At 39.3% G+C, this 25,372-nt stretch overlaps 2 protein-coding genes across 2 annotated transcripts; both read right to left on the bottom strand.

Annotated features, from left to right (window-relative positions):
* Positions 1-1,392: 1,392 nt before the first annotated feature.
* On the bottom strand, positions 1,393-2,286 carry LOC143401000 (vomeronasal type-1 receptor 4-like). Its single transcript, XM_076857976.1, has one exon. The coding sequence runs from the start codon at positions 2,284-2,286 to the stop codon at positions 1,393-1,395; it is 894 nt and encodes a 297-aa protein (XP_076714091.1).
* A 10,226-nt stretch (positions 2,287-12,512) lies between these two features.
* On the bottom strand, positions 12,513-13,406 carry LOC143400999 (vomeronasal type-1 receptor 4-like). The gene has a single exon (XM_076857975.1). The coding sequence runs from the start codon at positions 13,404-13,406 to the stop codon at positions 12,513-12,515; it is 894 nt and encodes a 297-aa protein (XP_076714090.1).
* Between the last annotated feature and the right edge of the window lie 11,966 nt (positions 13,407-25,372).

Raw genomic sequence — 25,372 nt, 5'->3', positions numbered from 1 at the left:
ATCCCAAAGTCACGTGTGTCATGTGGAGGCACTGATTCACCAGGGGACAGTGGCCATGTTTACCATAACGGAAAATAATCAGGATTGTGAGACTCAGAGAGATCATTCACCTAGGTATTTGTCAGTTGTTAATGCTCAGTCGTCTAATCCTGTGATTCCACGTTCACGTGTCATTTCTCCTAACTGCAATTCCAGGATCTGCACTGCTTGCCCTTGAGTCCTTACAAAACGACTGATCAGAGACGGAGCAATTTGTCTGTTCCCTGTGCGAGATTGAAGCGACAGCTGTCGCAGAACTGGAGAGCTGAAACGGTAATGTACCCTTCATTTTCAAGGATGCCAACGTCACACCAAGCAGACAGACTCCTAACTTTGGAGTATGACATAACATTAAAAGATGATTTTAAATCTGTGCCTTCATGGGACAAACAAAGGACAAGAAAAGGCCTTCAGCATATCTTCCTAGAGAATTAAAACATCCAAAATAAACAGTGTCGTAAGAAAGAGGTAGAGGGCGACCTAGATGTGAAGGAGAGGGCTGGCACAGCGACTCTGGTGACTTGGAGGGACCATGATTAATACGTCAACAGCATCAATAATAGTTACATGGTTTAATCAAATACCTATGGCCACATCTGTGCATTCTACATGAATACATGTTTCAGAAACAGAAAATGAAGTTTGATTCATTTTGAATCAGAATATATTGTGGGTTTCTAAAGACGGGGAGAATATCAAGCAACATAGAGATACTAATTAGTACTGTCTTGAGACAAGCCATGAATTGTGATCAACACCAGCTCCTCATTTATTAGAGAAAAATACACTCAAATTCTGAGATAGAACTCAAAAATCACAGAAATAAAGCTGAGTTATTTCCATTATGTATCCATTCATTGTTCTATCAAATGAAACAACTACATTTTAAGTCTCTTTATTCTTACAGATTTCATAATGTAGATAATACACAGGTAAGTACATTACTCCAATCTATTTTTATTTTTTAAAGATGTTTATTTATTTATTTTTTAGTTGTAGTTGCACATAATATCTTTATTTATATGTGGTGCTTAGGATCAAACCCAGGGCCTCGCACGTGCTAGGTGAGCACTCTACCACTGAGCCACAGCCCCAGCCCGCCAATCTATTTTTAAGTATTATGACTCTGAAAATTTTTTCTATTAATCATAAAAACATACCTTATATAGATATATAGAAAAAGCACCCTTAACAAGCTTCCTGTGAAATCTATCATAGGATTGTCACAAGCTTTGTGGTTTGCAAATTTGCCTCTATGTGATTCACCTACCCTGATTTTTCCATCACATACAGCAACATAAATCTAAGAATTACTTCAAACTTACTTACTGAACAGATCAATCTGTTTCTCTATCACTGAGCAGGACAACATTCAGCCAGGTGTCCATCCCTGTGAATCAGCACAAATGGGCTGAGGATTGCATAGCCAAGGTCCACCAATTCTAGAACACTGACTTCTAGGAAATGCTTCTCTACGGAGAAAGTGACATATAAAGTCATAAAGCAATCTGCCCAATAGAAGAAGAGAAAGCAGAGCATCAGAAGGAGGACACTCTTCGCAGCCTTCACCTCAGGGGGGGTTCTGTAGAGGAGCTTGGAGGTCTGAAGGTGGAGCACCTGCTGGTGGTGCTTGTGGAGGAGGAAGACCATGTAGCCACTGGCCCAGCCCATGACCCCCTGGAATAAAGCATCTCGAAGGACCATGAGAGCAATAAAAATCCATCTAATTATCAAGTTTTGTGAGTGGAAATAACAATAGTTGTAACCGCTAATAATTTGTGATGTGTTCAAATTGTTGATATTTTTTATGGAAAACGGTAAGTTCATGCTTATCAAGGAATTCAGTAACCAAAAGAAGAGGAACAAGGGAAGCAGGTGCCATGCAGACCTGGGCTGCAGCCTCCTCCACCTGGAGGCTCTGGGGCTGATGGTGATGGCCTGGACCACTGTGAGGAGACTGGTGGTGCAGATGGACAGGCCCCGGGCCACCCTACCAAAATAAACCACAATCTTACAGGCTGTGTCACCTACAAGGCTTCTCAACCCAAAACTGGTAATTGTCCTTGGCATTACTTTTGAAAAAAGTGTTATCATATTTGTAAAAGCCAAATGAATGAGAATGAGGTGGATAGATTTCATGGTGCTTCTAAACAAGCCCATATAGTTCACAAGAACAAAGATGTTCCCCAAAACCCCAAGTCCTATTAGAATCACGAAGATTATCCCCTTGACAAGATGCAAAATCATTTCTTACTTCATACATTTCCTCATATTTTCAGCTTCTTGCCATCTTCCCAAACTACACAGCTCTGGGTCACATTTGGGAGGCTCTTCTGAGTCATATAACTCACTTCTCTTTAATTCTGACTGAATAAAAAGAAGAATGTCAGAAGATAAAATGGCATTATCCCAGATGGGTTTTACAATTATACAGTAAACAGTTCAAAAAAAAAAAAGAAAAGGTGGTGCATTCAAAGAGATGTAAAACCCCCACCTGGGAACAAATCCTAACACCTAAAGGAGGTACATGCATCCATTCTGGAGAGAATTTGCCAAGATAAATATAAGAGAGGTGTTGCTTGCTGCATGGTTCTGAACCAAAATCAAAGAAATTTTTTTGAAAGTTTAATATCAAGCAAATAGATGAAATCATACTGAAATGCAATATGAGACACTACAATTTTGAATGCTTATTGTTTTAATAGGCACTCTGACAAGCAGACATATAAAGAATGAATGTGACTGTCATGTATGGTCTAATGTTACATGTGAGGACAGAGAGTTTCAGGTTGGTTGGAGACAGAATGGCTTCTCATTAAACACACTGCACTTAGGAGAAACAAAATGTAAGGGAAAAATTGTATCTTGGAACCAAATAATACACCAGAAACTAGGCGCAGAATATCATATAACCTAAGAATGCAGAGAGAGTCACAGCAGGACAACATGGAGTTTGAAGAAACTGAACATTTCTAAAAGCAGAAAAAGCTTCCAACTTTCTATCCTCAGGACCCACCACAGAGCTCTCTGCTGAACTCAGATCTTGCACACAGGGTCACAGTGGCTCCGGCATAGCTGAGGGGCACCTGCTGTAAAAGACCCCTTCATCTTCCTGGCCAAGGTCATACCTTTAAATACCAGAAGAAGAGGGAAGGTCCTAAGGCTCAGACCCTGTCAGCCACCCCCTTGCTCAGTCACAGAGAAAGACCTTGACTGCTGAGGGCATGTCACCTGGGCCTGTGAGCAAGTCAGATCCTAGGGTCCACTCACCTGGGTGGCTGTGCTGCAGACAAGCTCTGGGTTGTCTTTTAGACAAGATGCAGCTTTCAAGGTCGCATTTGTACCTTCTGGGTTTGTGAAGTTTTTCCGTGCAATTAACTACCACAGAGGCTCCAGTGTTGAGAGCTGACACCTGTCAGGGAGAAGCTAACCCCTGTGGACACCAGTCCCTGCAGCATGGCTCTCCCTCTCCCTCCACAGTTACTAAGTTTGTGAGGCTCAGACCTCATCTCAGTTTTAATTGGAGCTTAATTATTTTACAAGAAGTTTTCATAATAAGAAAGTGAATCGCCAGCCAAGTCTCTGTATCTGAGTTTCCCATTTCTTGGCCCTCCCTGCACTTTTCCAAAGTCCCACAGCTGAAATAGATTGGTGCCCACTTCTGGGACACAGATGTCACTTCCCCTCATGTCCAAGGCCTACTCCATGCACAGGGATGTGGTACTTGAGGACCAGCACTGGGGACTCTGCCTTCAAAGCAAGTCTCAACCAGGCACCTTGGAAGAACAGGAATCACTTTTCTCTACCTCTGTACATTGGCAGTTCAAGGATGTTGCTGTAAGTGGTTTCTTTGTTACTTCTATATTGAACAAAAACTTGAATTCAATAGCTAAATGCCCACATGGCCTCCCCCTCAAAAAATCAATGTGCCATCACAGAAATGCAAATCAAAATTACAGTGAGATTTCCCCTTACCCCGTTTAGAATGGCATTCATCAATCATACAAATACTGAGATAAGCCCCCCTGGGCCTGGCTCACAGTAGGCGGGATCCACCCTTTCATCTACAGGGCAGACAGCTGCCAGAGCCCAGCCTCTGGCACAGGACCGCCTCTTCCAAACAGCAGACTCCACGGGAGCTGAGGCCCAGCCCAGACCCACCCACACCAGCCCGTGTGGGACCCAGGCTCACAGTAGGCCCAGGTCCACTCCTCCACCAGCAGGGCAGATACCTGCCAGAGCCTAGCCTCTGACACAGGACCACCCCTTCTGACCAGCAGACAAGGCAGCTGTTCAGCCCGACAGCCCAGATCCACCCACACTGGCCTGTGTGGGACCCAGGCACACAGTAGGCCCAGGTCCACCCATCCACTGGCTGGCACCCACAGGAGGCCAGCCTCTGGCACAGGACCACTTCTTCAACCACCAGAGGGAGCCTAGGCCCAGCACAGATTCGTCCACACAAACTTGCGACTTGCACAGGACCTATGTCCAGGATAGGTCTGAGTTTGGCTCTCCCCACCTGGGAGCATAAGCCTAAATTATACAGGCGAAAGAAATTAAAGGGGTACATATCGGAAAATAAAAACTTAAATTAGCACCATTTGCTGATGATATGATTCTGTACCTAGAAGACCCAAAAAACTCCATCAGAAAACTTCTAGAACCAGTAAATGAATTCAGCAAAGTAGCAGAATATAAAATCAACACCTACATTCATTAGAGACATTGGTCTTTAGTTTTCTTTTGCTGATGTGTCTTTGTCTGATTGTGGGACCAGGATGATACTGTACTCATAGAATGAGTTTGAAAGTGTTCCTTTTTTTCTATGTTACAAAATAATTTGAAGAGTATTGTATTTGTTCTTCTTTAAAGGTTTTGTAGGACTCAGCTGAGTATCGATCCAGTCCTGGGCTTTTCTTGGTTGGTAGGCTTTTGATAGTGTCTTCCATTTCATTGCTTGAAATTTATCTGTTTAAATTGTGTATATCATCCTGATTCAACTTGGGTAAATTATATGACTGTAGAAATTTGTCGATGCCTTTGATATTATCTGTTTTCTTGGAGTACAAATTTTCAAAATAATTTTTAATTATCTTCTATATTTCTGTGGTGTCTGTTGTGATATTTTCTTTTTCATTATGTATGATAGTAATTTGAGATTTCTCTCTTCTTCTCTTCTTTATCTTGACTAAGGGTTTATCAATTTTATTTATGTTTTCAAAGAACCAACTTTTTGTTTTGTCAATTTTTTCAATTGTTTCTTTTGTTTCAATTTTATTGACTTCAGTTCTGATTTTAATTATTTTCTGTCTTTTACTGCTTTTGGTGTTGATTTGTTCTTTTTTAGGACTTTGAGATGTAATGTGAGGTCATTTATTTGTTGACTTTTTCTTCTTTGAAGGAATGAACTCCATGCAGTGAACTTTCCTCTTAGAACTGCCTTCATAGTGTCCCAGAGATTTTGATATGTTGTATCGGTGTTCTTATTTACCTCTAAGAATTTTTTAATCTCCTCCTTGATATCTTTTGCAACCCATTGTTCATTCAATAGTATATTACTTAGCCTCCAGGTGTTAAAGTAGCTTTTATTTTTTATTTTATCATTGATTTCTAATTTCATTCTATTGTGGTCTGATAGAATGCAAGATATATCTCTACTTTTTTTTGTGTTTTCCAAGAGTTGCTTTGTTGCATAATATATGGTCAATTTTAGAGAAGGATTCATGTCCTGCTGAGAAGAAATTATATTCTCTCATTGATGGATAATATACTCTATATATGTCAGTTAAGTCTAAGTTATTGATTGTATTATTGAGTTCTATCGTTTCTTTGTTCAGCTTTTGTTTGGAAGATCTATCCAGTAGTGAGAGAGGTGTGTTAAAGCCACAGAATTATTGTGTTGTGCTCTATTTGACTCTTGAACTTGAGAAGAATTTGTTTGATGAACACAAATGCTCCAATGTTTGGGGCATATTTATAATTGTTATGTCTTCTTGTAATGATTCCCTTGAGCAGTATAAAATGTCCTTTTTATCACTTTTGATTAACTTTAGCTTAAGTCTACTTTATTTGATATGAAGATGGAAGTCCCTGCTTGTTTGCACGGTCCATGTGAGTGGTATAATTTTTTCCCAACTTTTCACCTTCAGTCTGTGACATTTTTTTCCTCTGAGATGTGTCTCTTGGAGGCAGCATATTATCATTCTTTTTCCAATCTGCCAGTCTATGTCTTTTGATTGGTGAATTTAGTCCACTAACATTCAGGATTATTATTGAGACATGATTTGTATTCCAGTCAATTTTGTTTATTCTTGGTATTTAACTTCACTTGGTTTCTCCTTTTATTAGTTTTTCCTTTAGTGTAATACTTCCCTCTGCTGATTTTCATTGTTGTTTTTCATTTTTTCCAAATGGAATATTTTGCCAAGGATGTTCTGTAATGCAGGCTTACTAGTTGTAAATTCTTTTAACTTTTGTTTATTTTGGCAGGTTTTTATTTCATCATCAAATCTAAAGCTTAGTTTTGCTGGATATAAGCTTCTTAGTTGACATCCAATTTCTTTCAAAGCTTGATATATCTTGTTCCAGGATCTTCTAGCTTTCAGGGTCTCGGTTGAAAAATCTGTTGTTATTCTAATTGGTTCCCCCCAATTCCTTTCTCTTGTGGCTTTTAAAATTCTCTCCTTATTCTGTATGCTAGGCATTTTTATTATAATATGCCTTGGTGTGGATCTGTTGTGATTTTGTACATTAGTCATCCTGTAAGCCTCTTGAATTTGGTTTTCCAATTCATTCTTCATGTTTGGAAATTTTTTCTGATATTATTTCATTGAATAGATTGCTCATTCCTTTGATTTGGAACTCTATGGCTTCTCTATCCCAATAACTCTAAAATTTGGTCTTTTTATGTTGTCCCATTTTTCTTGAATGATCTGCTCCTAGTTTCTAACCATTGGCACTGTGTGGTCAACATTCTTTTTGAGATTATATATTTTGTCTTCATTGTCTGAGGTCCTGCCTTCCAAGTGATCTAATCTGTTGGTAATGCTTTCAATTGAGCTTTTAATTTGGTTTATTGTTTCTTTAATTTCAAGAATTTTTGTTTGTTTGTTTTTCAGAACTTCCATCTTTTTATTGAAGTAATCTTTTGCTTACTGTGCTTGATTGTATAGCTCTTTATCAAAATGATCTTTTCCTGTCTATATTTGCTCTCATATCATTCTTTAATTTACAGAACATTTTAATTATGTACATCCTGAACTCCTTCTCTGTAATTTCTTCTGTTCTAATGGCCATAGATTCTAATAATGTGGTATCTTGATTGGTTGGGGGCACTTCTCTCTTGTTTTTTCATATTGTTCGTGTGTCTTTCCTTCTAGGACTGCAGAGTACAGTTTTTACCCTGTAGGCTTATAGTTCCCCTGCAGGATTCCAATACCCCTCCTTTGAAGGGAAGATCAATGTTAACAGACCTCAGTACAAACAATATACAACCTTAAACCAAATAGTTGCTTTTAAGACACTTGCAGCTTTTCACAATATATAGAAATGGTACTTCAATGATTATCTACAATATAAACAGTAGGTTTACAAAAGGGTTTACATTTTTGATGGTGGACAAAGAACCAGGAGTGAGGTGTAGGATGAGATGTTGAGGGGATAGGAGGTGAGGATATGGGGTTATTAGATCTTAGGAAGTACGAAAGAGGAATCTAAAGAAGATGGTTAGTAGCAGGAGAAGAGAGAGGAAGTGATTTGGGGTAGACAAGTGGTAAGACAGTAGATTACCTAAAACAGACATAAATATAAGAAAAATAAAAATGTAAAAATGGAGAAAAAAGAATATACAACACAACTGTAATACACTATGCAGACACCCCAGTCCTCAGTAGCCTAGTTCATGCAAAGTCCTTGGTTTCACAAATGTTGGGGATGAGAGGGTGGGAGAAGAGAGAGGGAGAAACAAGGGTTCTTTTGGTTGGAAGTCAGTATATTTCTGCTTCCCTTCTCATCCAGTAGGTGGGTTGTCTGTTGTTTGCTGGCATTTCCACCCTCAGGATGGTGAAGGTTACCAGGGTGGAATGGTTGGTCTTGGGTGAAGGGCACCTGGAGTGGGGTATGGCACTTGCCAGTCCCCAGTTGAAGACTGCACCCCAAGGATCTCCTTTGGGGCCCACTTGTGTGATGTGGGTGCCTGTCTTATCTCCTTATGTCGCCTGTCAACCCCACAGTTCCTGGTCTCTAGTTTAGTCTCTAAACTGTATCTCACTCACCCCCTGCCCTTTCTACTTCCCAATGGGGGACTTTCCCTGGAGACTGTGCGCCCGTCTTGGAGACCTATTTTGTATTGGGCAGTCACTGTGCCAGGTTAGTGGTTGGCAGGGAGAGGGGGGCATTGGGAACTGTCAGTACCTGACCAGAGGGTGTTCCAAATTGGGAGTTGTCCCAACTAAAAATGGTGATGAAGGTGACCCAAGAAGGAGGCCGCTGCTTTCAGGGAGGGAGTGGAGGGGCCAGGCCATGATATGGTCGATGTGTTCAGAGGTGCAGCTCTGTGGTGTGCAGTGTTGTGGCTGCCGGCTGTCTTCAGAATCTGTGTAATGTCCCAAGGTACAGGCTGCAGTGTGTAGGGGACTATGGCAGTGGCCTCAGAGTCTCAAGAAGAAGGTGACCGGGGGTCCCAGGTTGGTAGATGGGGGTCCACACAGCAGTGGCTGCTGAAGTTCCTGTGCATAGGTAGTGGCTGGGTGTCCTTCGTGGAAGTGGTGGCCAGAATTTCCGTGCAGGTGGGCAATCAGGAGTCCTGCATGGGTGATGATGTCGGTGGAACTGTTCAAGCATCCAGAGCCCTTGTGGGTGAGTATTCAGGAGTCCTGCTCAGACGCTGAGAACCAGAGCCCTGTGTGGGCATGGCAGCCATGATTCCTGTGTGGGAGCAACTGTGAGGGGTCCTCTGTCACTCACAGACAGCAGTATTCCCACTACTTGAATCTCAGGTCATGGAGCAACACAGCCCGTCATTTTGGATCCCTTTTTTCACACTCTTGTTTCTTTTGCTGTGCAAAATTTCTCATCTAATGCCACACCACTTATTAGTTCTTGATTTTCTGCCTTTGTTTCTTTCTTCTTTTTTATTTATTTTATTTTTTTAACCAGGGATTGAGCCCAGGGGAGCTCAATCAATGAGCTTCATCCCCTGCCCTTTTTATTTCATATTTTGAGACAGGGTCTCAATAAGTTGCTAAGGACCTCACTAAATTGATGCTTGCTTTCCACTTGAGCTCCTCCTGCCTCAGCCTCCCCACCCACTGGGATTATAAGCATGCACCACTATGCCCTGCTTGTTTCTTTAAATTTTGTTTTTGTTTTTGTTCTTATTTGTTTGTTTTTTGAGGTTGTAGATGGACAGAATGCCTTTATTTTATTTGTTTATTTTTATGTGGTGCTGAAGATCGAACCCAGGCCTCACACATGCTAGGCAAGCGCTCTGCCGCTGAGCTACAGCCCCAAACCCCCCCTGCTTTTTTTTTGAGCTTTAGGAGACTTATGAAGCAGGTGAGTGCTTATGTCAGTGTGTGGATGTTTCTCAGTGTCTCTGAAAGCAGTTGAGGTGCTTCGGGTGCCATTCCTAGTTTTCTAGTAGCTTTCAAATTGGTGTTTCTGCAGGGTGAGAAATGGGCACGCAGCACTTTCCTCCTGTCTGAATATCCAGTATGCACAGCACTGCCTTTCCTCCACAGACATGTGTGGCACCTTTGTCAGAGGTCAGGTGTCTGCTCCTGTGTGGGCTGTCCCTGTCGTCTGTTTATTCTATTGGCCTTCCTTTGTCAATACCAGCTGCCATGTTGCTATAGCTCTGTAAAATAGTTTGAGATGTGATCTTGATGCCTCTTGTTGCAAAGGATCATGTTGGCTGTTCTGGTCTTCTCCTCTTCCATATGGATTTTGGGCTATTTCACTAGCACTGTGAAGAACGTCATTGCTATTTCATAGTGATGGCATTGAACCTTGTAGGTCACTTTTGCTCATATTGGTCAAAGTACTTTCATCATAGGTGTTTATGAGCATTGTCAGACTTGTCATTTCATACATATTGGTTGCCTCTGAATCTCTCCACACATGTATCTCTCTCCTATCTTTATGGAAAATAGATCCACAATTAAGTTCAAGGAAGAGCTTTGTATAAATATTAATGTACGGATGTTTGCAGCTGTGAAATGAAAACTCCACAGGACTCACTGTGTCATATTATATATGTCCCTGGGAAAGGTAGGCCCAGTTCATCCCACTGTCTCTCCCTATTCCGTCCCCCTTCCCTTTCCTTCACTTTCCTTTGTTCACTTCATTGATATTTTTCTATTTATTTTTCATCCCCTGACCTAATTTTGGATTAGCTTACATAAGGTGCTAATTTGAAAAAATAACTATAGATAAATTGCAGAAAGATCACAAGATGAGAAAGAACAAACATGGAGGTATTGGGGATTCAAATAGAAGAAATTATATGTCGTGTTGTTATGATTATGTAAAAATGAATCTTATTATATCATAAATGACAAAAAAGAACCAATAAAAAAGAAAACAGTACTAAATTCCCCCCCCAAAAAATATTCAGAGCCAATGTTAAAAAAAAAGGAAACAAACAAAACATCTACATGAGTTTCTGTAATTGTGCCTCTTTCAATTTTCTGATGAATGGTTGATGACTTTTACTTGAGGTATTCTTATGGTTGCTTTTATTATATTTTTGTTTTAATTTTTAGCAACTACAGGTCTGTGTATAAACATTGCTATGTGAATTCAATACAATAAGGTCCTCTGAGTTTCTGAATGTGGAGGTGTATTTCACAAAATTAGGGGAATATTCCGTCATCACAACTACAAACATCATGTAAATTCTCTAAGGTGCAATTGATGCAGAATTCATCTCACTATTTATATTTTACTGCTTTGAAAAACATACAGGTATTTGAGAAATAAAAAAAAAAACTAGATGTGCTACCAGTCATGTCAATGTGTTCCAATGACCAGTGTTTCCCATTTCTCTCTCCTCTCTCCCATTCCACATGTGTGTAACAAACTTAATCATGCACCTCATTCTTTTCGATTATTTTCTAATTAAGCATTCAGATGTACTTGTATTTTCTCCACTCAATGCCCACATTTTATAGTAAAGAAGAATCATACTTATGTAGAAAAAAATAAAGTCCGGGTGGATCTTGACAAATTGTTTCCAACGGCCATGAGCCATCTTCTTATTCATCCGGATATCTCTCTGTCGTTGGTGCTCAGTCATCTAATAATTATGGGGCACATGTCATTCATTCCTGACTGCAGTTCTGGGATTTTCACTCCTTGCTCTTGAGCCCGAGTGAAGACCTGTTCAGGGGTGGCTCACCTTGTCTTGTTCTCTATGCTAGATTTCAGGCGACAGCTGTCTCAAGAGAACTGTGGAACTAAGCAAGTAGCACACCCTTTATCTTCAAGGACGCCACTCTTATATCAAGCAGATGACTCTAATTTTGGAGCAGGATGTAATAGCATTAGTAAATTACTTTAAATACGAGTTAATATAGTAAAAAACAAACCACAAAGGAAAGGCTTTCACCACTTCCTATCAAAGAAGTAAAACATCCAAAGTGATCAAGGTCATAGAAAGATACACAGGACAACTTGACAATGGAGGGGAATCCTCAGTTCTGATGTCTCGCAGGGAATATGATGAATACATCTGTTGATGCATCAAAAATATTTCCAAATGCCTTAGTCAAAGGCCTTATTACCAGATCTGTGCACTCTACATGAGTATGTGTTTTGGTTCCATTTAGGAAAAAGGGAAATTAAGTTCACTTCATTACAAATCTGAATATGATTTGGATTTCTGAAAACAGGGGGATAATATCAAGCAGGATAAAGACTCTAACTAGCACTTTCTTGAAACAAGCCACAAATTGTGATCACCACCAAATTCTCATTTATTGTAGTAAATACATTCAACTTGTGATTTGGACATCATAAAACATCCAAATAACAGTAAATTAATTTCATTATACCTCCATACAGCTTTCTATGAAATGAGACAACTACACCTTTAGTCTCTGTAGTCTTGCATATTTCATAATGTAAATCACAGCTAATTATGCATATTACTCCACTCTATTTTTAATTACTATGACCATCAAAATATTTTCTGTTAATCATAAATAAATAAACCTTAGATATAATACACATCAACAAAGTTTGAGGTTTACAAGGGAAGTAAAACCTGCAAATATATAAAGAGACATAAAGAGGCACAGAGGAAGCACCATTAACCAGTTACCCTTACTTTGTGTTTCCATCACATATAGCAAATATATATAAATATATACACACACACACACATGCACATATATATATATATATATATGAATTGTTTTAAAAAACTTACTAAAAAGATCATTAAAATACAAGTTCTCTCAATCTATCTCTCACTGAGTGGGCCAACATTCAGCCAGGTGTCCATCCTTGTGAATCAGCACAAATGGGCTGAGGATTGCATATCCAAGATCCACAAATTTTAGAACACTTACTTCTATGAAATTCTTCTTTAAAGAAAAAGTTACATATAAAGCCATAAAACAATCTGTCCAATAGAAGAAGAGAAAGCAGAGCATCAGAAGGAGAACACTCTTTGCAGCCTTCACCTCAGGGGGGGTTCTGTAGAGGAGCTTGGAGGTCTGAAGGTAGAGCACCTGCTGGTGGTGCTTGTGGAGGAGGAAGACCATGTAGCCACTGGCCCCGCCCATGACACCCTGGAACACAGCATCCCTTGAGACCAGGAAAACAATAAAAATCCATCTAATTATCCAGTTTTGTGATTGGAAAGAACAATAATTGTAATGGCTAATAATTTGTGATGTGTTCATTCTGCTGGTATTTTTTATGTAAAATGGTAAGTTCATGCTTATCAAGGAATTGAGAATCCAAAAGAAGAGCAACAAGGGAAGCAGGTGCCATGCAGACCTGGGCTGCAGCCTCCTCCACCTGGAGGCTCTGGGACTGATGGTGATGGCCTGGACCACTGTGAGGAGACTGGTGGTGCTGATGGACAGGCCCCGGGCCACCCTGCTGAGGTAAACCACAATTTTACAGGTTATATCATCTATGAGGTCTCTCAACCCAAAAGTGGATATTGTCCTTGGCATACCTCCTGTTAGAAGTGTTATGATGTTTGTAAAAGCCAAATGAATGAGAATGAGGTGGATAGATTTCATAGTGCTTCTAAACAAGCCCATATAGTTCACAAGAACAAAGGTGTTCCCCACAACACCAAGTCCTGTTAGAAACATGAACATTATTCCCTTAACAAGGTGCAAAATCATTTCTTACTACATATGCAGAAAAAAATTGCTTGTACCAAACACCTTTTTCAAGAAAGCATCAGTAATGATGATATTTATCTCAAAGAAATATTACACAACAGCAATTTCTAGAGTGTTAAAACAATCAGGACATATGTAGTGGTGGAGATTGTGTACAGAGGATTATTTCACTTTATTTAGCAATTTAAGAATGACATACATTTTAATGCCATCTTGAGGAATATTATTCAAAAATCTAAATTTTCAACTCTGAAGTTTTCCAAACTCCATACACTTAATACCAGGCCGCTTCATTTAATCCTTGATTTCCCATCTGAGTTCAACCTCAGCATGGATACATTAAACCTGCACTTACCCAATCAGATTTCTCTCTGTCCTTTTTAGTTCATTCTATCATATGCTCAGTAATGAATTGCAAATGTCCAGAGTCATCTTGGCCTCTCTTCTTCCTGCACGAGCATTTGTAAAGTCCAGTAACTTTGATGTATTTAACAAATGTAAATTCAGCCATAGTTCAACTTCCATATTGTCCCTTCCTTTGTTCAATGTTTGTTTCTCTCTCATGACTTATAATACAAGCTTTCATGATCCAGGCAAAGTAGATTCAGCTAATAAATCAAAGATAAAAATGACAGTAGTCAGGAATATTATGGCCCAGAGGACTTATCAAACATTTTCATGTTTCTTGTATATTTCTAGTTATTGTCATATTTTTTGCCAACTCCTGCCTTCCCAAACTATCACAATGGACATGCCTGAAATACAGAAGATAATTAGAAATTGTTTTGAAAATTTATATTCCAATAAAATATAAAATATTCAATGACATCGATAAATTTCTAGAGACATATGACCTACCCAAACTGAATGAAGAGGTTATACATGATTCAAACAGATTAATTTCAAGTTATGAAATAGAACATGTCACCAAAAGCCTACCAACCAAGAAAAGCCCAGGGCCAGATGGATTCTCAGCTGAGTTCTACAAGACTTTCAAAGAAGAATTAACACCAATACTCCTCAAAGTATTCCATAAAATAGAAAAGGAGAGAAGTCTTCCAAACAGGCTAATATGACCCTGATACCAAAACCAGACAAAGACACATCAAGGAAAGAAACTTCAGACCAATACCCTGATGAACATAGATGTCAAAATTCTCAATAAAATTCTGGCAAAAATCACATTCAAAAACATATTAAAAAGATAGTGCACCACATCAAGTGGGGTTCATCCCAGGGATATAGGGTTGGTTCAACATATGGAAATCAATACAAGTAATTAATCACATTAATAGACTCACAAATAAGAATCATATGATCATCTCAAGAGATGCAGAAAAAACATGTGACAAAATGCTTCATGTTCAAAACACAAGAAAAACTAGGGATCATAGGAACATCTCTGAACATTGTAAAAACTATATATGCTGAACCCAAGGCCAGCACATCTAAATGGAGAAAAATTGAAAGCATTCCCTCTAAAATCTGGAAAAAGATGAGGATGTCTTCTTTCACCACTTCAATTCAACATCATCCTGAAACTCTAGCCAGAGCAATTAGACAAAAGAAGAAAATTAAAGGGATACAAATAGGCAAAGAAGAACTCAAACTATCACTATTTGGTGATGACATGATTCTATATCTAGAAGATCCAAAAATTCTACCAGAAAACTTTTAGAACTAATAAATGAATTCAGTAAAGTAACAGGATATAAAATCAACACCCTTAAATCAAATGCATTCCTATACATCAGCGATGAATCCACTGAAAGAGCAATTAGAAAAACTACTCCATTCACAATAGCCTAACAAAATATCTGGGAATCAATCTAACAAAAGAGGTGGAATATCTCTACAATGAAAATTACAGAACACTAAAGAGAGAAACTGAAGAAGACCTCAGAAGATGGAAAGATCTCCCATGATCCTAGATAGGCAGAATTAATAGTGTCAAAATGGCCATACTATCAAAAGCGTTATACAGATTTAATGCAATTTCTATTAAAATCCCTATGACATTATTCATAGAAGTAGAAAAGGCAATCATAAAATTTATTTGGAAAATAAGAGACCTAGAATAGCTAAAGCAACCCTTAGCAGGCAGAGTGAAGCAGGAGGCATCACAATACCAGACCTTAAACTATACTACAGAGCTATAGTAACAAAAATGGCACAGTATTGGCACAACATAGACTTGTAGATCAATGGTACAGAATAGAGGACACAGACATAAACCTACATAAATACGGTTATCTCATACTAGACAAAGGTGCCAAAAACACTCAATGGAGAAAAGGTAGCTTATTCAACAAATGGTGCTGGCAAAACTGGAAATCCATATGTAGTAAAATGAAATTAAACCTCTATCTCTCACCCTGCACAAAAATCAACTCAAAGTGAATCAAGGACTAGATTCTATTTGCCTAATAGAAGAAAAAGTAGACCCAAATCTTAATCGTGTTGGCCTATAATCTGACTTCTTTAACAAGACTCCTAAAGCACAATAATGAATCAATAAGTGGGATGGATTAAAATCAAAAAGCCTCTTCTCAGCAAAGGAAACAATCAATAATGTGAGGAGAGCACCTACAGAATGGGATAAAAGCTTCACAATATGCACCTCTGATAAAGAATTAATCTCTAGGATATATAAATAATTCAAAAAACACCAAAAAACAAATAACTCAATCAATAAATGGGCTAAGGAACGGAACAGACACTTCACAGAAGAAGAAATAGAATCATTCAACAAATATATTTTTAAAAGTGCTCAACTTCTCTAGCAATTAGAGAAATTCAAATCAAAATTACACAAAGATTTCAGCTCACTCCTGTCAGAATGGCAATCATCAAGAACACAGGCAACAATACATGTTGGTGAGGATGTGGGGAAAAGGTACACTCACACGTTGTTGGTGGGACTGCAAAATTGGTGCAACCACTATGGAAAGCAGTGGGAGATTCCTCAGAAAACTGGGAATGAATCCAGCTATCCCACTCCTCAGTTTATACCCAAAGGACTTAAAATCAGCATACCACAGTAAGGCAGCCACGTCAATGCTTATAGAAGCTCAATCCACAATAGCTAAACTATGGAACCAACCTAGGTGTCTCTCAATAGATGGATGGATAAAGAAAATGTGGTATTTATATTCAATGGAATATTACTCAGCTTTAAAGAGGAAAATGGATGGACTTGGAGAATACCATGCTAAGCAAAATAAGCCATTCCCCCCAAACCAAACGCTGAATGTTTTCTCTCATATGCGGATTCTAGTTCATAAGAAGGCAGGGGCACTAGAGAATAGCATGACTGTAGCCCCCATCCCGCACAGGCTCCTGAACAGGATCACTCAGGTGACTTTGGGGTGTCATGAAATGACCAGCAGACACTGGGCTTCAGGAGGGCTTCCCAGGCTCCCAGCCTCAAGCTCCCACAAGGGGGGGGGGGTGGACAAGAGAAAAACAGGAGGGCTGGCGAGAGAGAGGGCACGTTCTGAGGCTTGACTTTTAGTACTGGGGGGAGCTGTTCCATGGAACATTCTATCCAAAAAAAGGGCAAAGAGTAGGGTTACAACAATCAGGTGGGTGTGATTCAACCCTTTCAGTGACGTCCACTCCCAGAGCTGCGCCTCTTTTATCCGAGCAGAGGCGAGTCCACACACAGTGCAGGGCCCAATACCAGTCCAGGACCTCTTCACTCAGGACTTGAAGGGGTGAGCAAGCTGCTGTTCAGGGCAGCCCCGACACACTACCTTAGGTTAGGCGGAGGGACGTGAAGGGGGTCAGGGGACAGGATGTGGGGATAGGAAAGACAGCCAGACAAAACAGACACGATTACTGTATGTGTATATGGGACTGCATGACCAATGGGATCCTGCAACATGTGCACTCGGGAAATGAGAAATTACACCCCATCTATGAATGATATATCAAAGTGCATAAAGGCATTCTACTGCCATGTATAACTAATTAAGACAGATAAAAATTAAAATAGTTTAAAAAAACTCTGAGACTTTATCTCACACCAGTCAGAATGGCAGTTATCAAGAATACAAACACAATAAGTGTTGACGAGGATGTGGGGAAAATGCACACTTATACCTTGCTGCAAATTGGTGCAACCAATCTGGAAAGCACTATGGAGATTCCTTGAAAACTTGGAATGGAACCACCATTTGACCCAGCTATCCACTCCTCAGTTTATACCCAAAGGACTTAAAAACAGCATACTACAGGGACACAGCCACATCAATGTTTATAGCAGCTCAATTCACAATAGCTGAACTATGGAACCAACCTAGCTACCCTTCAGTAGATGAATGGATAAAGAAAATGTGGCATATATACACAATGGAATACTACTCAGCATTAAAAGAGAATAAAATTATGGAATTTGCAGGTAAATGGATGGAGTTGGAGAATATCATGCTGAGTGAAGTAAGCCAATCCCAAAAAATTAAAGGCCAAATGTTCTCTCTGAGAAGTGGATGCTGATCCATAATGGTGGGGTAGGGGCATGGGAAAAATGAACTGTGATTGAGCAAAGGGGAGGGAGGTGAAGGAAGGGAGGGGCTAAGAGGGCAGGAAAGCTGGTGGAATGAGATGGACATCATTACCCTAAGTACATGTGTAACTGCACATATGTTGTGATGCTACATGGTGTACAACCAGAGAAATGAAAAGTTGTGCTGCAACTGTGTACAATGAGTCAAAGTGCATTCTGCTGTCATATATACCTGAAAACAGCTTTATCCATTCTCCTGCAAATGATGTGATTTCTCAGGTCCAGGATTTCTTGTGAGAAATCCTCTACCATTTAGGAATCATGTTGAGTTTTAGGTAAAGCATTCTTCTAGGTTTTTTTTCAATTTTTTTTATCTTTGTCTTAATATTTATCAAGTTGTTTGTGATGAGTCAGTATCAACATTGCTAGGCTGATTTCATGTAGTTTCTTTAATTTTTTTTTTAACTTAGAAGTTTATCTCTGTCACCAATATTGCTATTATTGAGCAATCTTTAATTATCATGAACACTTTCAAAGGCAAACAGAGGCACAGCTCACCTGACTACTTCCACTTTATTGTGGAAAACAAAACCACAAACACATGAAATACCAAAGCTGGTTGATGTGCCCTGTTGATGTGCTCTACCGACCAACACTTCTAGTTTATCTCCTAACCACTCCATTAGATGTGTAATATTTTAATCAAGTCCTCCTCTTTCTCAATAATTTCTGCCAATAATTCTAAATGTATCTATGTAAGTTTTCTCAACTCAACCCCAGCTTTTTGGATGGAGATAGAATAACATTGAAGAAAACTAAGATTCAGGCAAACCTTGACTAGCTTGACTGACTGGGAGTCCCAAGCCTTCCTCTTGTTCAGCTGAAGACTTTCTATAAGCCTCATGCTCAGGGCCTGTTCTTCAAGATCTGGCCTTTCCCTGACATTCCTCCCTGCAAGTCGGGACTCCTCCCCTTGAGTCCAGGACCAGTGCCTATTCAGGGAGGGTTCACATGGTCTGCTTCTCTATGCTGTCATAGAGAAGATGTCACAGATGTCAGGCTGTCACAGGAAAGCTGTGGAGCTAAGATGATTCACTCCCTGTCTTCAAGCAAGCAGCCATACATAAGGAAGATAAGGTCCTGGATGTGTTAGAATATGGCATAATAAGGTTACTAAGCTACTTAAAATCTCCATTGACATGGCACAAAGTGGAAAGCGCAAGCATTCACCACTGCCTACGAGAGAAGACACCCAAAGGCAGGACCACAGAGACACAGAAGGGCCTCCTTCACGCGGGAACACATCTGTGTCTCCTCCATTTAATCCTTTGTCCGTGATTAAACAAACCAGCATCACAGGCTGTTCAGAATGGCTTCACCAAACCCCTTATTGTCAGAACTGTGCATTCCACACCCACATGCAATTTTGTTCTGGCTTAAGAAAAGGACAAAGCAAATGTCCCTTAATTGAGAGCCATAATACTGTGTGGGTCTCTAAAGCTAGGAAAGGTGAAGCACTGGGGCTACCAAAAGGCACTAAGCCCAATGGCTTGAAGCAGGACACAGATTATTTTCAACACGGATTTTCTATTCATTTGTTTAAAAGTGCATTCAAATATTTAGAAGATCAAAAAGAAAAAAGTGAACTCCGCTTAATACACCTGCACTAAACTCATTTCTCAAAAGAGGCAACCTCTCTTTGTCTGTTAGCTGTGCAGATGTCCACATGCAGGGAAACCCAATGGCATGTTGTATTCCTTTTTAAAACACTATGAAACTGCATGATCTTTAAAGTCTGCACATATGAAGCCGGCTTGAACTCACCCTTCCTTTAACAAGTTCAAATAACATCCAATTGGGTGGATGGATGTTTAGGAATATCCATAAATAACAACCAAAATTGCCCCACGCCTGGTCATTGAGATCTGTATTCAAAATAGCACTGCCATCTAAAAGTTTTTCCATATTGTATGTCTGTTTTTTATTTTATTTATTTATTCATTTTGAGTACCCAAGATGGAACCCAAGGTTGCTTAATGACTGAGCCACATTACCCAGTCCTTTTTCACATGTTATTTAGAGATGGAGTCTTGCTAATTTGCTTTAGGCCTCACCAAGTTGCTGAGGCTGGTCTTAAATTTGTGATCCTCTTCCCTTAGACTCCCAAGCCCCTGGGATTACAGGGGTGTGCCAACATGCCCAGCTGTATATCTTACATGAAGATGTTTATCAGCAACATTGGGTCCTAGAAGTGAAATTACTATTTCAAGGAATATATAGGTTCCTCTGATACAATTCACCAAAATGACTTTCTGCACCTTACTAGCAGAATTGGTGGTGTGAAAGAGCCATCTCACGGGCATGAGAATGCCAGCCCTTCCTGGAAGGGGGGGAAGGAGATTCTGCATCACACGCAACAACACAACTAACAGTGACCTCAAAGTTGATTATTGAAAGGATCAGTGAAGTAGACATTTTTCTAACAAAAATTAAGTGAGTTAATTTTATAAAAGTCTATGATGCTGATGAAGTCATAATGCAGAGGAAATCGGAGGCTAAAGAAAAAAAACTTTCATAGAAACTTGGAAAGCTGTTATATCTTTGTGATTTCTTAAAAAAAAAATCAAGGGGGAATTTTATGCACAGATGTGCCCCAGAGCTTTGTGATGTTACCAGACCCTGAACCCAGGGACAGAGACACCTCTGTATGTCTGAAGGGATCTCTGCTGAAATGGTCCCGTTTCTCCTCAGGGTCTCAGGTCCTAGCCTAAAGATCGGAACAGTGAAGGTCCTGCGGCCCCGACCCTCTCAGCAACCCCCTGCTCAGCCACAGAGAGTAAGCTCCGTGCTGCAGAGGAAATGTCACTTGTGCCTGTGAGGAAACCAGAACCTCAGGCCCACTCACCTGGTGGCTGTGCTGCAGACAAGCTCTGCGTTGGTCCTTCTGACAAGGGCAGCTTCCCAGGTCCTATTTGTCCCTTCTGGATTTATGGAGCTTTTGCCTATGAAAAACTACCACCAAGAGCCCACTTGTCACAGTTGTCACCTGTCAGGGAGAAGCAAACCCTCTGCAGAACCTCAGTCCCTGAAGGATGGCTTTCCCTCTCCCTCTACGATTACTGCATTGGTTTGACTCGGAAATTACCCCCAGGCTTAATTAGGCTCAATTATTTTAACAGAAGTTTGTGCAGTGAGAAAGTGAACAACCAGCCAAGTTTCTGTATCTGAGTTCCCATTTCTTGGTCTTCCCTTCCCCTTCCCAAAGGTCCACAGCTGAATCAGAATGGGGCCAGGGTCTGAGACCCAGAGTGCCACTTTTTCTCATTTTCAAGGCCTTGTCCGTGCAGAGATGTGGCATGTGATGGCCAGCACTGGGGACTCTACTCTCAGAGTAAGCCCCAACAAGGGCCTGGGCAGAACAGGAGCCACTGTGCTGCATCTTTATATGCTGAAGTCCAAGTTGCCACCCTGACTGCTTGTGTTATTCCTCTTCTGTGAAACAGCAACTGAGGCTGGGAATTCAGAAGGATCCACCTGCCCATCCTTTAAAATCCAACTCTGCCACATTTAATTTGATCTTGGTTTCCACTTAGTTAGCTGCTCTTCTAGAGAGCTGCTTCTATGTTGTAGCTTGGGGTTTGGTTGTCAGACCTTCCGTGGGCAGTATTTTTTAAGTATTCTTTGTAGTGCTGGCTTATTTTAGTATACCCTTACTATGGGTGAAAAGTTTTTATTTCTCCATCAATTCTAAAGATAGCTTTGCTGAATATAGCAAATGAATATAGAACAATGAATATTAGCAAAGGGAGGTATTGCACTAAAGGAAATACTCATCAAAGGAGAAACCAAATCAGTTAAATACCCAAAGTAAACAAAAATGTCTGGGAATACAAATCATGTCTCAATAATAACCCTAAACATCAGAGGCATAATCTCAAAGACCAAAACACATAGACTGAAAGATTGGATTTTTAAAAAGACCCAATAAAATGCTGCCTCCAAGAGGCAACTCTCTTGTGAAAAGACATCCACAGACTGAAGGTGAAAGGGTGGGAAAATCATAGCACTCACATTGACTGTGGAGACAAGCAGGGGTGTCCATCCTCATATCAAATGAAGTGAACTTCAAGTCAAAGTTGATCAAAAGGGATAAAGAAGGAGACCTCATACTGCTCAAGGGAACCATACACCAACAGGACATAACAATTATAAATATATTTGCCCCAAACAGTGGATTATCTACATTCATCAACCAACTCTTGTCAAGTTCAAGACCTAAACAGAACACAACACAATAATTCTGGGTAACTTTAACACACCTCTCTCACCACTGGATAGATTTTCCAACAAAAGCTGAACAAAGAAACCAGAGAACTCAATAACACAATCAATAACTTAGACTTAACTGACATATATAGAATATTTTCATCCTTCAACAAGCCAATATACCTTTTTCTCAGCAGCACATGGATCCATCTCTAAAATAGACCATATATTATGCTGCAAACCAACTCTTGGCAAATACCAATAAAGTAGAATACTACCCTGGATTCTATCATATCATAATGGAATGAAATTAGACATCAATGATAAAAGAAAAATAAAAGCTATTTCAACACCTGGAGTCTAAATAATATGCTATTGAATGAACAATGAGTTGTAAAAGACATGAAAGAAGAGATTAAAAACTTCTTAGAGGTAAATGAGAGCAGTGATACAACGTGCCAAAATCTGTGGACACTGTGAAGGCAGCTCTAAGAGGAAAGTTCATCGCATGGAGTTCTTTCCTTAGAAGAAGAAAAAGTCAACAAATAAATGACCTCACTCTACATCTCAAAGCCCTAGAAAAAGGAGAACAAATTAACAGCAAAAGCAGCAGAAGACAGAAAATAATTAAAATTAGATCTGAAATCAATGAAATTGAAACAAAAGAAACAAAGAAAAACTTGACAAAATAAAAAGTTGTTTTTTTGAAAATAATAACTAAAATTGATCAACCTTTAGTCAAGCTAGTAAAGAGAAGGAGAGAGGCACTCAAATTACTAACACACCCAATGAAAAAGGAAATATCACAACAGATACTACAGAAATACAGAAGATAATCAGAAATATTTTTGAAAACGTGTACTCCAATAAAATAGAAAACACAGAAGGCAGTCACAAATTTCTAGAGTTACATGATTTGCCCAAACTGAACCATGATGATATACATGATTTACACAGAACAATTTCAAACAATGAAATAGAAGACACCATCAGCAGACTACTAACCAAGGAAATCCCAGGACCGAATGGATACACAACTGAGTCTACAAGACCTTTAAAGAAGAACTAGTACCAATACTCCTCAAATTATGTCATGAAATAGAAAAAGAGGGAGCACTTCCAAACTCATTCTATGAGGCCAATATTACCCTGATTCCAAAACCAGGCAAAGACACATCAAAGAAAGAAAACTTTAGATTAATATCTCTAATAAACATAGACACATAAATTCTCAATAAATTTGTGGCAAACTGATACAAAAAGATATCAAAAAGTTAGTGCACCACGATCAAGTGGGATTCATCCCAGGGATGCAAGGTAGGCTCAACATCTGGAAATCAATAAATGTAATTCATCACATCAATAGACTTAAAGATAAGAATGATATGATCCTCTCAATAGATGCAGATAAAACATTTGCACAAATCAGCACCTTTTCATGTTCAAAACACTAGAAAAACTAGGGATAACAGGAACATACCTCAACATCATAAAGGCTATCTATACTAAGCCCAGGAAACATCATTCTAAATGGAGAAAAATTGAAAGCTTTCCCTCTAAAAACTGGAACAAGACAGGGAAGTCCTCTTTCACCACTTCTATTTAACATAGTTCTTGAAACACTAACCAAAGCAATTAGACAGATGAAAGAAATTAAAGGGATGTGGATACAAAAAGAAGAACTCAAATTCACATCATTTGCTGATAATATGATTCTATACCTAGAAGACAAAAAAAACATGCCACAAAAAACTTCTAGAAATAGTGAATGAATTCTGCAAGGTAGCAGGATTATAAAATCAACACCCATAAATCAAAAGCATTTCTGTATAACTGTGACAAATCCTCTGAAAGAGAAATGAGAATCTTTTCCCCATTTACAATAGCCTCAAAATAAAATAAAATAAAATAAAAAACCTGGGAATAAACTTAATGGAAGTGTGAAAGACCTGTACAGTGAAAACTACAGAATACTAAGAAAGAAATTAATGAAGACCTTTGAAGATGGAAAGATCTCCCTTGTTCTTGGATAGGCAGAATTCATATTGTCAAAATGATAACTACAAAAAGGACTATACAGATTTAGTTAAATTTCAATAAAAATCCCAATGACATTCCTCATAGAAATAGAAAAAGGAGTCAAAATTCATCTGGAAAAATAAGAGACCCAGAATAGCTAAAGCAATCCTTAGCAAGAAGAGTGAAGAATGTGCCATCTCCATACATGTTCTTGAACTATACTATTGAGCAATAGTAACAAAACCAGCATGGTATTGGCACCAAATAGACTGGTAGACCAATGGTACAGAATAGAGGACACAGAGACTAACCCACATAAATACAGTTATATTAGACAAAGGCGCCATAAACACACATTGGAGAAAAGATAGCTTCTTCAACAAATGATGCTGGGAAAACTGGAAATCCATAGGCAACAAAATGAAATCAAACCCCTATCTCTCACCATGCATAAAACTTGACTTAAAGTGAATCAAGGACCTAGGAATTAAACCAAGACCCTGAATCTAATAGAAGCAAAAGTAGATCCAAACCTCCATCATGTCAGATTAGGCCCTGACATCCATAATAAGACTCATATAGCACAAGAATTAAAATCAAGAATCAATAAGTGGGATGAATTCAAACTCAAAACTTCTTTTCAGCAAAAGAAACAATCAGCGAAATGAATAGAGAGCCTACATCTTGGGTGCAAATTTTTACCCCTCACACATCAGGTAGAGCACTAATCTCTAGGGTATATAAAAAACTCAAAAAGCAAAACACCAAAAAATAAACAAAACCAACAACAACAAACTCCTAAATATCCCAATAAATACATAGGCCAAGGAACAGAATAGACACTTCTCAGAAGAGGATGTGCAATCAATCAACAAATATATGAAAGATGTTCAACATCTCTAGCAACTAGAGCAATGCAAATCAAAACTACTGTAAGATTTCTCTCACTTTAGTCACTTAATAGGCTGCTATTAAGAACACAAACAAGAATAAATGTTGGCGAGAGTGTGGGTAAAGGCACACTCATGCATTGCTGGTGGGACTGTAAATTGGAGCAGCCAATCTGGAAAGCAGTGTGGAGATTCTTTGGAAAACTGGGAATGGAAGCACCATTTGACCCAGCTATCCCACTCCTCAGTTTATACCCAAAGGTCTTAAAAACAGCATACTACAG

The sequence above is a fragment of the Callospermophilus lateralis genome, chromosome 6, assembly GCF_048772815.1.
Source record: "Callospermophilus lateralis isolate mCalLat2 chromosome 6, mCalLat2.hap1, whole genome shotgun sequence".
NCBI lineage: Eukaryota > Metazoa > Chordata > Mammalia > Rodentia > Sciuridae > Callospermophilus > Callospermophilus lateralis.
Note: the sequence above shows the minus strand (reverse complement) of the source record. Positions and strands in the feature narration are given on the sequence as shown.

What these genes read in the sequence shown, in the direction of transcription:
- LOC143401000 (XM_076857976.1), bottom strand. Translation starts at nt 2,286, where the DNA reads ATGATTTTGCATCTTGTCAAGGGGATAATCTTCGTGATTCTAATAGGA.
- LOC143400999 (XM_076857975.1), bottom strand. Translation starts at nt 13,406, where the DNA reads ATGATTTTGCACCTTGTTAAGGGAATAATGTTCATGTTTCTAACAGGA.